The sequence below is a fragment of the Pleurodeles waltl genome, chromosome 7 (genome assembly GCF_031143425.1).
Source record: "Pleurodeles waltl isolate 20211129_DDA chromosome 7, aPleWal1.hap1.20221129, whole genome shotgun sequence".
Classification (NCBI taxonomy): domain Eukaryota; kingdom Metazoa; phylum Chordata; class Amphibia; order Caudata; family Salamandridae; genus Pleurodeles; species Pleurodeles waltl.
This window is the reverse complement of record NC_090446.1, coordinates 580,474,319-580,489,647: the sequence shown is the minus strand read 5'-3', so window position 1 is coordinate 580,489,647 and position 15,329 is coordinate 580,474,319. Positions and strand designations below refer to the sequence as shown.

Sequence of the window (15,329 nt, the reverse complement as noted above, 5' to 3'; positions counted from 1 at the left end):
AAAGTCCATGGACCAAAGTGGAAAATCTTAAAGCTGAAGTGTGTGGTGTCTGATGCTGCAAGGTGATTAGTCATGACAACTGCAAACTATCTACCTAAGTAGAACTTCACATCGAGCAAATGCAATACATTCTAAAACGTGACATTACTAAGAGTCTTATTTAAAGTTTGGCAGATGGGAAACTCCATCCACCATATTACGAGTGCCATAGGCTATAATGCATTTCTAATAAGGCGTACAGGACATCTTCCGAGTTTGTAACAGAGTATGACCTCCACCAAATTTTAAATAAGGTCCTTGGTGACTGGTCCAGTACGACTGCCCTGGAATTAGGTATATTTAATATGATTTTAATACATTTTGATTTGCTGGGTCACCTTACTATCAGAATCATTTGTCTTACAGAGTGTTGTTCTGAGATCTGTGCTTTAACAAACAGAATCGAGACCGTTGAAAGTAGCATTTGGGAGACCTAGAACCAGAAGAACCCCCTTCAGAGTGCAAGATCCATGTCTACAGTTTTAAGACACAGGAAAGAAAATGTACTTGGTTAGAATCCTTTTTCATTCTTGTGGTTATTTTCTTACTTCATATTCTTAAATATGGGTATTCTCTCTACAGGGTCTCAGGAGCACGTTCTAAACAGCACATTTCGAATGAAAAAATATTATGTAAAAGAAAACATGCCTTTAAGAGGCAATACTTTTTAATATATTTTTCGTTTATTAAAACATACATTCTTTCAGACACATGAATTGTAAAATACATTTGGCGTAACGTACATTTTCATCGTTTTTTTAAAGCAAAAAAGTTATTACACCTACTCGTTCTAGAGCATTATTTTGACGATATTCTGTGTGAGGAGTTAAAAATCTATACTTCACAAACTCTCCTTTATTAAAGTATACTTGACAACTACCTCTACCTATAGGAAAATCCTACTCAGACATCTTATTTCACTATACCCTGTGATAACGAATGTCCTCAAAGCTCTTATGAAATTATATCTGCAAAGAAGGTGCTCCTCCTCTACCTGGGAACTCAACAGTGTCTTTACAAAAATTATTGGCCCTCTTTTGAACTCGTGCACAATGTAGATCTCCAGCACTTGTCATGGATTGTAGCCATCCCGGTACCTTCACCCAAAAGGGTGAGTCTCAAACCCTTTGCATGGAGGGAACATATTGTTTATTACTGCAAAACTTTACTTCCCAAACTATGCCCCTCTAAGTCTTATTTTCTGGACCTTTCCTCTCTGGCAGAGAGGACTTTTCCCTATAAAAAACAAAGCTATTTCTGCCTTGCAACTTTACCTAAATAAGACCAAACATCTCAGGCAAACTAAGCAGTCTTTTACTAACAATGAGTGGCCCACATCGCAATATAATCAATGTAATATCCATGGCTAGGAAGGCCATCTCCTGCTTTATCATGGGCTATCAAAAGGCAAACATGCCTTTACCAGATAGGCCTAAGGCTCACTGCAACTTAAAAAAACGAGGAGTAAGGCAACTACTACTGTTCTCATGAGTAATCTTCCTACTGTAGACATTTGCAGAGTAGCAATCTGGAGATCAGTGCATACTTCTGCTAAGCACTATTGCCTTGATTCTAACTGCAGACAAGATATTCTAGTGGGTCAGACCTCTAACCCTTGTTTGCTTAGATTAGGGCTCTTCTTTCCATCCAGCTTTTCAGATCGTTATTGTGCTTGGGACTCTAACCTCATCTCATGTTATTTGTTATCAGAGCGAAGCCAAATAGAGGGAAGGAAAAGTCATTTACCTATAATCTTAGTTCTCTGTCAAGGAACTTCTCTCATAATCCATGAATAACCCTCCCACATCCCCGTATTCCAAAGACAATTTGGGAAATGTAAGGGAATCTTGAAACCTTCTACTGTATCTTCTGGCAACAAAAATCTCATTGGCCCTACCTGAGTGATGGTAAAGCTGGCAGAAACAAATTCTTAAAGATACAGTATCAGTTGGCATATAGCTTTTTGGAGTCACTCTTTTCCCTTTAGTTTTTGGCTTTGAAATATGTATAACAAAGGAGGTTTAGCCACGTGTATTTTATTATCAATTTAGCTAACTGGATGTATTCTTTAAGGGAAAAAAGACTATAAGAGAGACAAATGGCAGGCAAGATGGTGCCTTGCTCACTCTGGAATTAAGGGGGCCTCTAAGGTACCACCTGTCTTGCCACTGGCTTGACAGGTGACACAGGAGAGACAAAACTCCTTTGTGTCTTCAGACATATGGGGCCAGTCAAAGTGAGGGACCAGTCCATCTGAAGTCTTGCTTTGCCCTAGGTGACCAGCTAGAGGAAGGTCATGTGCCAGGGCTAACAAAAATTATCTGTATTGCAGCAGTACTACCAATCTCCTGGTGGCTTCAGGTGTGGGTTCTCTTGACTCTGAATACAAGAGGCTGTCTTCTCAGTACACCTTGTGGGTGCCACTGACATCCCCTGTTGGACAGTTTGCTGTCTTAAACCCTCCAGTGTGGGACAAGTCTTTAGAGCCACACTTAACTCCTCCCTGGCAGGCCCCCCTGCACCTAAGAGCTCAGCTGTGCCAGCGTTGAGTTCTTCAGGTGTAGGTTCTGTCCAGGGAGGAATCCTCAGTGGAGGGTGAGGTAGAGAACACTTTCTTACCCTTCCTACCCTTGCTTTGAGGAAGGTCTTGGGTCATTATTTCAGGCTCCAAGTTTCCTTGTTCTTTTTGCTTTCTGGCCTGAGCCCTTGTCAAAGCAAAAATATGCCCTGGAATGCCCAGCACTGCTGCACGGGCCTTCAACTCCACTTCAGCCCAGGATGAATTCTACAGGTAGGTCTGGGGATGCTACAACGCTTTTAGGACCGGTAAAGCCCCCAGCTGAGATCAACAACAGCCATGGGGAGGCTCACAGTGTTGTTGTGGGCGTCAGTCACTTGGTACTGGTGACCAAGCAGGTGTTGCTCAGGGGACACCTGTTTTTCAGTCACCATGGTGACACTGGCACCTGTGTCCCTGTAGTCCTCTGCCTGGACATCATTTATCAAGGGCTGCTGCCTGTACTTACTCATAATAATGGGTCAGGCAGAAAGGGTGTCAAAGTCAAATACCCCATTAGAGACTGAAACCGCCTCAGTTGTTTCCCTAACTAGTCCAGCCTGCACTACACTTCCCAGAGTTAGCCCTGCTACACCCTTGGATTGGTTATTATTATTCCCACCACTACTGATATTATTAGGGGCACTAGAGGTAGGAGTGAGGGTTGTAGTGATGGGTGGCTTTGTGTTTTTCTTAGGCCAGGAGACAGCTCCTGGCCTGTGGCCTTTGTGTTTACACAAATAACACCAAGGCTTTTTCACCTGATTGTTAGAGGAAGATTTTTTAGACCCACCCCCAGAGGGATTTTGTGGGCCAGATGATAACTCTTTTTTTATCTTTGTCATGTGACTTACCTGCTTCCCTTTTCTTGTCTTTGTCACCCCCTATGTGAAACCTTTCTGCTCACCCTAGTTCTGACCCATTTGTCTGCTTTCTTACCCAATTCTTGGGGCGAGATCAGATCGGAGTCCACTAGACACTGGTGCAACAAATCAGACACACAATTATTAAGCATATGCTCTCTCAGAATTAGGTTGTATAAGCCCTCATAATCAGACACTTTGCCGCCATGTAACCAGCCTTCCAAAGCTTTAACAGAACAGTCCACAAAGTATACCCAATCTTGTGAGGACTCTTTTCTGGTCTCCCTGAATTTTATCTTGTATTGTTCAGTGGCAAGACCAAAACCATCTAAGAGTGCAGACTTAAGGATATTGTAGTTATCTGCATCCTCTTCTCTGACAGTGAGAAGTCTATCCCTCCCCTTGTCAGAGAAGGACAACCAGAGGATAGCAGCCCCCTGCCTTTGAGGGACCCTCTGAACTTTACAGACCCTCTCAAGTGCAGCAAACCACTTGTAAATATCATCCCCTACCTTGGAGGGAACAAGTTTGTGCAGGTTTCTAGAGTCAAGAGACCTCCCTGACCCCGCGTTCCCTGAAACCTGAGCTGCTGCCACCATGGGGTGTTAGCCCCAACCCCTGCCTTTCCATCTGAACTGCCACGGCCTCTCTATCCAGGGCTAGCTGTTGCTGCTGCATCCTCAGCCTCACCTCCTCCAGTCTCAGCTTCCTGAGTTCCCTATCTAGAGAATCTTCTCCTGGACTTGAGCAGTGTGTCCCCTCAGACACAGAGGTGACATGAGAGTTGGCAGAGGGGGGATCTGTCTCTAGGCTGACTAACCCTCTAAACTAGTCCCCTGGGCACAACGTGAGCCCTACTAGTATAACTACATCTTGTATGTCCCGAAGAGCTGCCAGTGGTACTAGTCGGTCTGCTAGGGACTTTGTGAACCTCTGAAGAACCCTGCTGACCCCTCCCAATAGCTAAATATTATTTTTCTAGCATTGGGGTGTTAGAATCTTCTCCTTCCTCCTCCTCCCCCTGGCTACCAGTTTTGTCCTGGTCATCCTGGAGGAGCAGGCCCAAGAGCAGACCCTTGTTGGGATTCTTCCCCATCTTCAGCTTCCTAGCAACACACACCTCTGTCAGTTCCCTGAAGGATAGATCCCTATAGGGGGAATCCATGGCCTGAGCTGTGTGCTCAACTGAAGACATGGTATGTGTTAGCATGGTGTAGGGTGTACCTAACCTACCTAACGCTTAGTCTCTCTAAAAGAGGTTTAGAGCAAGGGCTATGCCTAGACCCCTAGCTTACCCAAACCTTAGAAACTAGATTCCCAACACTAGGTACTATGTGTACCTCTAAGTAAGGAGTGGTCTTTCCTGTGGAAAGTACCAGGTGACAGAGTGATAAGGCAATTGTAAGTGCCTATCCCACCACTGCCACCAATGTAGGAAGCTGGCCAGGTGTGTGGTGGGTACTTACACCTTATACCAGGTCCAGGTATCCACTATTAGTGTAGTGTAGGCAGTGTCTAGAAGCCAGGTTCTCAAGAGATGGCTGTGGATGAGTAACCAAAGCTTATCTAGAAGACATGTGAAGCTCATGCAATACCACTGTAGTCACACAGCACTTACACACATGAAAGAAACCACACAGTGTTACACAAATAATGGTACTTTATTATGAGTGCAAATCACAATAGTGAATAGTGACCCTAGGGCGAGCCCAAACCATATAAAAAATTGGAATGCGAATATGGGACTCCCACCCATGTAAGTGGAATGTGTAGAGGGAAGCTGAGGGTTCCCAGGAAATCACAGAGGTAAGTACCACAACGCTCCTCAGCGACCAGGAAGAAAGGAGTAAACCAATGGATTTCCCCTAAACTACCCACAAAGAAGAAAAGAGAAGGAATGCAAGACCCAGAAGAGACTGCAAGACCCCAGCGGTGGATTCCTGTGAAGGAAGACCTGTGGAGAGAGGGGACCAGGTCTAGAAGGCAAAACAGAGTCCAGTGGGGGCAGGAGCCCCTACTCACCACACATAAGATGCAGGAGTCGGTTACCGGTGAACACAGGATGGTCAGCACTGCACCCCTGGGGACGGAGCCGAATTCTTGGAGCATGTAGGTGATGTTCCACACTGGGTAGAAGATTGCAGACTGGGTTGCATGTCCAGATTCCTCCAACAAGCCTTTGCAAAGGCAATTTTTGCAGTTGGAGGAAAGTGGAGCTGCTGGGGGCCAGCAGGGTACAGGAGGACTCAACTTAGGAGGGGGAATCACAAGGGACCCTCAGCAATCAAGAGCCCACAGAAGCCCAGGCAGCGCCCATAGGAGTCCCACAGGACGAGGACACAGAAGGTGCAAGAAGAAGCCCACGCAGCACTACAAAAGGAAATCCCACGCCACAGGAGAACTACGTGGAGTGCCAGGGGCAGGAGCTGCACGTCACCTGAAGATCCCTTGGAGGCGATGCAAACAAGGCTTGGCAGCTGCTAGAGACGCAGTCTAAGGGGGTATTGTCTGGCGTGGGAAAGCAAGGGCTTACCGCCACCCAAGTTGGACGGCTGGTAGAGAGGACCAAGGGGACCACTTCAGACCCCAACCCATGATGCAGCATCCACGCAGCTCAGCAGGAGAGGGGATCCATGCAGACAGTCGTTGTTGCTGTAGGTGGCTGCGGATGCAGGGGAGTGACTCCTTCACTCCAAGGGATATTCCTTCTTCCTTCCTGTGCAGACTGAACAGCTGCAGTCTTCTGAGGATGCACGCCCGGGGAAATGTAGCAGAGTCGGCAAGAGTCTTGGAAACAATGTTACAGACGAGTCTTCCACGTGGATCTGCAGCTTTATCGGTTCCTGGGAGGTCCAGTCGTGGTTCCAGTGGCCAGAAGTCAAAGTGAAGGTTGCAGGAATCTTGTTGAAATCTTACAAGCCAAATCTGAGGACCCATCCCAGAGGAAGACCCTAAATAGCCCTGAAAGGGGGACTGGTATCCTAACCAGGTAAGGTAAGCATCTATCAAGAGAGGGCTCTGATGTCACCTGCCTGGCCCGGCCACTCAGATGCTCCCAGAGTTCTCTACCAACCTTGGAATCAAAATAGCAGAACCCAGGAACCCTCTGGAGAAGCTCTGGGCACAACTCCAATTTAGGTAAATGATCTTTTTTCTCCATTTTTTCCAGAGTTCGAGCAATTCTCCAATTTGCTGGAGATAGCCTGGGTCATGATTGAGAGTATTATATGATACATGGTGCATAGCTTATGAGTGACCTTCTTTGGTAGGCATTTTGGACTCATTTTTTACCAAATAAATACATAAACAAAGAAGACAGGTTTCTAACTGCGAGCTTCCACATTAACCTCTCAGTCCAAATCATGTAAATCACAATTTCTGTTCAGATCATCAGTTTAAGCTAGTGACCACTTTTCAAACTATCAATCAATGGTAGAGGTGGAATAAGCTAAATCAACAATTATCCTTTAGGTGATAAAAGCAAACTGGGAGGTGAAGATAAACATTGTAAAAAAAAAAAAAAAACAGGTTCTTCTAGAAATATTGTTCTGCATCGATTCAAATATAAGTGGTGATCTGCCTCCACTAAGAAGTAACTTGTCCTGCCTGCACAACAAGGTAAATTCCTATAGTAAAGTCTATCCAACATCACAGCGTCCCCAGAGAAGCACTAGCTCCCGGAGACACCCAATGCCTCACCTGGAAACAGTGGCTCCTCAGGATTTGCAGCGGATGGTGTTAAGACACATCCATCCTGCAGGAAGTGGTGCACCAGGATGGTCAACCTCGCTTGGTTCAATGTATCCATAACAATGCCCCGGACTGCTCGGTAGTTGGCGTAGAGATGAAGGCCAGTGAAGAAGAAGAAAAGGACATAAACAAGACTGAGGGGGCAAGAGAAAAGGGGATAATTAATAAACAGCTAATCAAACCAAATACAAGCATGCATCAACAAGCAACTAATGCCAACATAGATCAGTTACACAACCAGTGGCACACAATCCCCTACAGAAACCGGCACACATTACCCCTCACTCACAAAAGATTATCTGTGACCAAAGGGATCAGGAGGAGGCTGACGAGCAGACCGGCGAGATTGACCAGGGTCTCCTACAAAGACAAGGAATAAAGAGTGTGAGAACTGAGAAAGCATGTGACAGTAGAAGATGAAGGTGAAAGATAAGAGGACCCAGAAGATGAAAGATGGAGAATTGTAGGGAAAGAGAAAGTTGAAGATATGGGGAAATATTGACAAGGGCAAGACTAAGATCAAGAGAGAGAGAGATAAAGAGATTTCAAGGGACAGAGAAAGTGGAGAAATAAGCTCCAGCAGAGGAATGGACGTTCAGAGAAAGAGTGGGAAAGATAAAATGAGAGTAACTGCTACAACAGAAACAATGTCCTTTGAGTAATTACACGTATGTGCAGCACAAAGCCAGATACAAAGTAATGGAGTGCTGTAGAATAAAGGAGAGCACAAGCAAAATAAAGTGAGCAAGGAAGCTGGAATTAGTAAAATGGTAAAGGTGGTTCAACACCTATTACAACTGAAGATTTATGTAACTAGCCATCACTACTTAACCACAAAAGGAAGCCAATCTACTGGAACGAGTAGATTTAGCAGAGAGTGGGGATGATGTCCCTTCAGGAAATCCTAGAGTAATGTTAAATGGTAAGAGCCAAAGCTGCAACACAATTTACAGAGTGGATTGTTTAATAATGCAACAAAGCTATGAGGGGAGGCAGTGGACATATGGGGCAGAGATGTGGAAGCCTGAACTAGAACCCCCTGGGTGGAAAGACAAAAAGGACTTCATAGGCTCAGCTGAGCAAAAGAAAACATATCCCGAAGGAAAAGCTATGCGAATGTCAATGTCTATGCACACATCATATATAACCAACATCCAGACCCTGGAAAAGACTATAGAAAATATTACCATGTGTGCTGGTAGGGTTATGAGAGATAGGAAGCCAGGCTATCTGGGAAAGGTGCAAAGAAATCTTGCACTTAAAAAAATTAAAATGAGATAATCTTCACAATGGTGAAATCACAGGGCGTAATCAGAAGATTTTGAATAGTTTTAAAAGGTGCACTATAGCATTATAACGCATGAGAGCTTACAATCTCTGCATAAAAGCACATCTCTAATTTCCTTATTACAGTTGAGAAATCTCTAATCACCTGTAATAACTATAGGACAGAGCTACTCAACTGTACCAACTTATTAAAGTTTAGTTGTGGCATCACAATGCACCTTACTAAACCAGTAGCTAAGGTGAAAGACGTGTCGGAGAGCACAACTACAGTTGCAGTTTTAACAACAAAAAATTACTGACTTTCCATAAAATTTAACAATGATCACCAAAAAGAAGATTATTCGAACAACATGTTTATGTTCTGCACTACAGATCATTAAAGGAAAGATAGAATCACTCAACATCTTTCTATTCATTCTGAGCTACCGTGTTTTTAATCTGATTTACATTAAAAACTAATACCTTTACTAACAAATTACTAGCCATTTCTGGTGTGTTTAATTTCATTCTAAAGATTCTGCTTTTATTTTTTGTAGGAAACTGGCTCTCTATGTAGCGTGCAAAGCTAGACACACTGTGCACGGTGTCCAGGCAACCATACGTTGGTTTACAGGGCCATAAACTAGACCACTTAATGCTCTAATTTTTTAGGGTAGCTTAGTTGAGCAGTTAGGCCAATCTTGGAGAAGTGTAAAGCATTTGTTGTACTCCCAGCACCAATCTTGCAACTCATACACTCAAAGGAATAACTCGAGACCAATGTATAAAGATACTTCAGATTTGTATATAAACTTTAAGACCAAGATCATTAGAATTGTTCAAGTACTTTCTGAGACATGGATTTTTTTTTAATTACAAATAGTCTTTTTGTGCATAATTACCCACCACAGGAATCAATGGAGGATAACCTTAAAAATATATATAAGATCATACAGTAGGTTTACCAAGCTTTTCTTTTGCAGGTTTGTCAAGGTGGTCAGTGAGCATACTGTGCCAGCTAGAGAAGTTCAGGCGGCTCCCGATTCCGGCGGGACCAGCGGGGAAAAGTTCCCCGAGCTGGTGCAGGGGCACTGCTGGGGACCACTTGGAAAAGCACTGCACAGGTAAGTTTAAAGGTGAATCCTAGGGGTCCCCTTGGATTGTCGCGGTTGCAAGGGGTGGGGGACCCTTAGGGCCCAGCAGGTTCTTTGGAGCAGGGCACAGGGCGGCCGGGTGCAGAGCAAATCAGTGATCCAGGAGCTGTACGCAAGGATGCCCTCAGAAGCAGGAGGTAAGTCGCTTCAAGGGTCGTTTGCAGGACAACAAAGGCACTCTGGCAGGAGGTCCAGGTTGTTTCTCAAGTCACTTGACTGGGACTTCCTCCTTGCCTTTTTCAGTCACAGGTGGACTGTTTTTGTTGGTGTCCCAAGTCAGGTGACCAATACCCAGGGTATTGGTACGTTTCAGCCGCTAGAGGTCGCTGTTCCACCAAACTTGGCAGACTGTCAGGGCTTGTCTTCACGGTTGTCAGTGTGAAGTTTGGTCCAGCTGCAGAGTCCAGTTCTAGAGTTAGCACCGGTCAGTGAAGTGGACCTCACTGGCTTGTTGGTTCCTTGTGGGTTTAGAGTGGTACATCCATTCTGGAGGGAGTTTTCTAGCAATTTGTGAAGCCTGGAGGTCCTCTGGGGTTCTTTAGAGTTTTTCCAGTTGTCCAGCAGCTCCTCAGTGGCGTTTATCGGTACTGGGTGCAGCAGGCAGGATTTGGCACCTTTTCGTTGGTGCAGCAGGTCCACAATTCTTGTGCCTTGGATCTTCTTGGTGGTGCTGGTTTTCTTCTATCTGTCGAATCTGAGTTCTTGGTCTAGGGATGCCCACTAAATACAGTATTTAGCGGGCATTTTAGGGGGAACCTAGTAGTGACCAATGGGTAATCTACCTTAGGGTGGCTACACCCACTAAGTGACCACTTCCTGTGGTCAGGGGTCACTTTCCTACACCTGATTGGCTATTTTTCTTCCATCCAAGATGGATGAAAGTGAAATGGAGAGTCCACCTCGCATGCAACACCCTAGGGGTGGTGCATGCCAGAAAGGGCCACTCCTCCTGTCCTTAGTTTGAGTTTCCTGCCATTGCTCCTGCCAAAAGTGGGCGTTTACAACAGGGGTGGCCATCAGCTGCTAGCAGCATGCCTGCATGTCGAGTTTCAAAGGTGGTAAGCCCTTTGATGCTTGCCGCCAGGGCACATTCTTGAGGAAGGGGGTGTTAGCACCTCCACCCATAAAGGGCTTTGTTCTACATGCCAGAGGCTCTCACCCCAAGAGTGCAGATTTGTGTCTGGAGGTGGCAGGCTGAATGTGACCGCCCAGCAACCATGCCAGGGTAGTTAGCTTTTGCAGGGGGCACCTCTAGGGTGACCCCTCAGTACATTTTATAATAAACCCAAAACAGGCACCAGTTTGGATTTATCATTCTGAGTTGTTTGATTCCAAACAACCCAGGGTTCAGTGGCCATCATGTAGCTATGAAACTCACATTGACCAGTGTCCAGCACATGTATTAAAATGGCAGCTCTGTTCACTCACTATGTCCCAGGTTTGGCAAGGACACAGTGGGGGCATATTGCTCATGCAGCTATGCCCTCACATACAGTATAGTGCACCCTGCCTTAAGGCTGCAAGACCTGCTAGAGGGGTGACTTATCTATACTGCATGCAGTGTGTAGCGGACAGAGCACACAGGCAGTGTGCAATGTCGAGTTTGCATTTTAGGTTTGCATCAGGGCACTCAGCCTGCAATGGTAGTGCTGGGTGCACCTGGATGCAAAGCCCTACCGGGTGGCACAATCAACACTGCTACCCTCAGGGGCCTACCCTTAGTACCTTCTGCCCTGGGCACCTAAGTACTATTTATTAGGGACATATAGGGCAGCTAAAGGTGTTTCCAATTGTGCCAATGTATCACAACAGTTTAGGAAGAGTTCTGACCCAGGGAACCTGGTTAGCAGGGGCCCTGGGCACTAACAACTTCTAGGCTACATCATATACCAGGCAAAAAGTGGGCACTAACCATGTCAAAAATAGGCCTTTTCTCACATTTTTCCTATCTGAAACAACATGATCACTATCAAATAAAAAAGCATGACACCAAGGATTTAACCAACATGTACACAGGTGCTTGAGGTCAGGGCTCTAAAATTTCTTTAGGTGGTCCCCGGGTCCCAATCCCGCCCAACTCCTACCGATAGTGGTCCTTCCACATTCACTATAGGCAAAATCTGGGGAGAGTCCTACTAGTAGTCAATCTCAAGAGTTCATTTTGACTCCATTTTAAAGTAAATATAAAGCACGCAAGTTTACCGGGGCGGAATGGCCCAAAATCCGCCTTACACGTATCTGCAGGCTTGGAGCGTCCAGAGTTCCTGAGCACCCAGTGTCCAAGGGCACTTTGAACAGCACCCGCTGAATTAGGTGAGTGCGCACCAAGCATCATAGGTGGGCTTCAATCAATGGGCACAGAGTTCCTCCTTTGGATTTCTGTTGCGCATCTGTGCATGGTTAGTGTCTGATCCAACCCAACAGTGAGGAACGGGTGAGGGGTGGTGGGCGGGGAATGTGGTGAATGGGCTGGGTCAATGCAATAATCCTGAAGTGGGTCCCTTGCCTTAATGAGGGTGTGCAGATACTTCCACTGCGACTTCCCTTATCCGGCTGGTGTTGATTTGGTTGCAGGTCATGTTGCTCACAGTGACCTCCTCTGACGTACGGGGTCACTATATTCTCTCTGTACAAATGCTCTGACCCCTTAGTCACCATAGTGTCCTCTCCTGGCATATATGGTCACAGCTCATCGCGTCACACAGGTTACGGCCCTCACAGCGCTTCAATCTGCTTTGAGAAGCCCCTTCTGGCATATGGGGGTCGCAGCTCCTCACTACACATGGGATCCGACTAATCAGTGGAGCGACCATGGTTTAATTCACAGAAGCCCTCATCTGGCATATAAGGGTCACTGAATTCTTTCTGCACAAAGGCAACAACCCGACTGGTGCAGCAGCCATCTCCTCACACAGGAAGTCCTCTCAATAGGGCTCTCCACTGGACCTCACTCCTTCCAATGTCCTCCTCTTCCTCACAGGTCACACTGGTCTTGACAAGCTGCAGGTGCTGGTGCACCAGGCTCCAGGGCAGGCGGTCTTGGATTTTATGGGTGATGTTCCTCACCCACCAGGGACATAAGCAGGCCTTGACCTCCAGTCCTGGTCACAGGCAGAAGTCTTGCATGACATCCCCTCCTCACACGTCTCATCTGGCTGTTTGGAAGATGACAATTTTTGGGGTCTCAAACTCGCCTTCTTATAGTCCGTTGCCAAACACCAAATGTGATATAGAGTCAGAGTCTTTGAAGTGTAAGTTAGGGGTCTTTTTCTTTTAAATTGCTGCATTCTTTGCCCCTTCTTCCCCTTAAAAGCATCCTTTTACAGCAGAAGTGACTCCAAAGCTGATAGCCCCACAACACAGGCCATGGGAGTGACTAGAGTCTGCAGCTAGACGTCAACCATAGTGATGTTTATCAAAAGGTTAGCCGAGGGCCCCGGCCCTCCTCTTTATGATTCTCTTATCAACCCAATCTTCTTCCTGAGTTGTGCCTAGGCCCACTGAATCAAAATGCACCCTTTGAAGTATATAAGGGATGCCTGGATCTCCCCTCTCCAGTGTGTGTGTGTGCAACCCAGATTACTGAAATGCTGCAATACACAAATATGTCTGGGGGGAATTCCTCTATCTCTTTTCCATGTTTGACCATGGAGGCCAGTGTCCTCTTTGTATTTTGCCATTCACTACCCTTCCCAGACACACGTACACCCAGAACAGATCCACCACTCATGCTGCGCAGCACTACACACCAACCCAGTGCAGGCCAATGGTGACTTAAGCACACAGCAGCGGAACTTTAACTTAGTGAGCCTGTAGGCCAGATGATACGCTCACTCCTACTGATCCTACATGGTATGCTACCAACACTGCGCTTGTGCTGTTTAAGTCGTGGTGAAGGCAATAGCCTTCCACCACTATAAGGGTAGCGCTTGGTGTAGCCCTTCCAGTCCAACACGACCACATCTGTAAGACAGGCCTCTGTCATGATGCCCCTGCATGATCCATGTTTGACTATGACTGCAAAAATCAGTATTAGGTATTCAGACACCTATAGAGTTCGGGCACTCATGGCAGGGGTGCATGTCCATTACCATGCAGAGGCATTTATCCACCCTAACAGTGGAGGTAAAAGAGTACTGTGCCTCTGCTTAATAAACAAAACTTGCAAACACTCTGGGCAACAGATAGGAAGATGGATAAAATTAATCAGAAGTAATAAATCTATCCGTTCCATCTGTTTATGTTAAGACTTGAGAGAGGTATACCATACATATAAGTGTTTCATTAGGTTACAAAATGCAAAATCCCAGACATGTCCAATATGCCAACAAGCTATAAGCAACCTATTTTACATGCTCTGAAGATGTTCCAAGCTTTCAAGATATAGGGAAAAAACATTGAAATTGTATAAAGTAAAATAATAAATAATCCACTATTAATCATCAATAAGGGGTCCAGTTCCCACACATTTTTCTAAAACAGATGTGCGTAGGAAATGTTATGTGCAAAGACAAATTCCCAAATCAAATTCATACAAACAGGAATAGTGAAATGTTGCTATGGCAAATGGTACAAATCAAGGCATTTAAAGACAATCAAGCTTGTGTCTTTGGGTAGTCTGATAGCTACTTAAGAGCAGGTGAACAGTTTGGTAAAGGTTTCTATGATAATAATACTGGCCTTCAGGAGGTAATAGCAGCACAAACAGGGATGACATATCTGATACTGGATTGCTTATTTGAAAATCTCTGAGAAGCAAATAATGAGCCCAGAGCAAGTGCTCTTCAATAAGCACCAATACCCCACTTTGTGAAATTAAAGGTCTATGAAAAAAAAAAATGAAATCTGCGAGGACACAACATTCAGTTCACTACCTGATGTTGATTTCAAATGCTTTCTTGACAATAATTCCATTCACATATTTTCTGTTCTTCATATTCTTTTATATAAACGTCCAATTATGATTTTCAAAACAATTCCATTCAATTAGCATTGCTGCCAATAAGAAAGAAAAGAAAATAAGAAAACCTCTGTTTTAAAGTAAATGATTGTTAGAAATTGGCTTCCTGGTTGGCTAGGGTAGGCACCTCAGCCAGGCAAGGACCACTACTCTAGTCATGGCAAGAGAGCTACACACCCAAGATAACCCCTGCTCACCCCTTCGTAGATTGACACGAGTAGTTGGGCTTATCCAAGAGGCAATGTGTAAAGCGTCTGCACAACACCCACAACCCAGTGACACAATAAATACACCAGACAAGGAACTTCACACCAGGCTATATATAAATAATCTGTATTGCACATAAAAGATAGACAATAGACCAAAATGACTTAAGTCAATAATACGTTGCCAAACAGGCAGTTGTCAAATCATTAGCACCATGAACGCGAATATAAGACACACTACCTATAATGCATATGTCATAAAACACATCCTCCCACTGCACACAAAGCAGACCCTGAAAATATGTATGTCGCCCCCACATGGCAGGCACGTCATATCATCACATCAGGTCATGAAAATACAGCAGTGAAAGAAACACAAGTATTATTACACACCCCTGGTCACAGGTAAAGCACTGCCATGGTCACCCCCCACTAAACATACATCAGGGTTATCAATTATCCTCCTAAATACATAGGCATGGTGCACATGCATCTCTGTTACATGGTATGTGGTATTTTGTGTGTTCCCAGTAG

At 45.2% G+C, this 15,329-nt stretch overlaps 1 protein-coding gene across 2 annotated transcripts in view; it reads right to left on the bottom strand.

The window, feature by feature from the left end:
- RUSF1 (RUS family member 1) overlaps positions 1 to 15,329 on the bottom strand; it is a 140,288-nt gene that overhangs the window by 38,471 nt on the left and 86,488 nt on the right. For both annotated transcript variants that reach the window (XM_069244398.1, XM_069244399.1), the window contains exons 9-10: positions 7,499 to 7,569; positions 7,159 to 7,343 (exon numbers count right to left, since the gene is read on the bottom strand). In XM_069244398.1, coding sequence (XP_069100499.1) covers positions 7,159 to 7,343; positions 7,499 to 7,569 — 256 coding nt within the window. The remainder of the gene's footprint in view (positions 1 to 7,158; positions 7,344 to 7,498; positions 7,570 to 15,329) is intronic.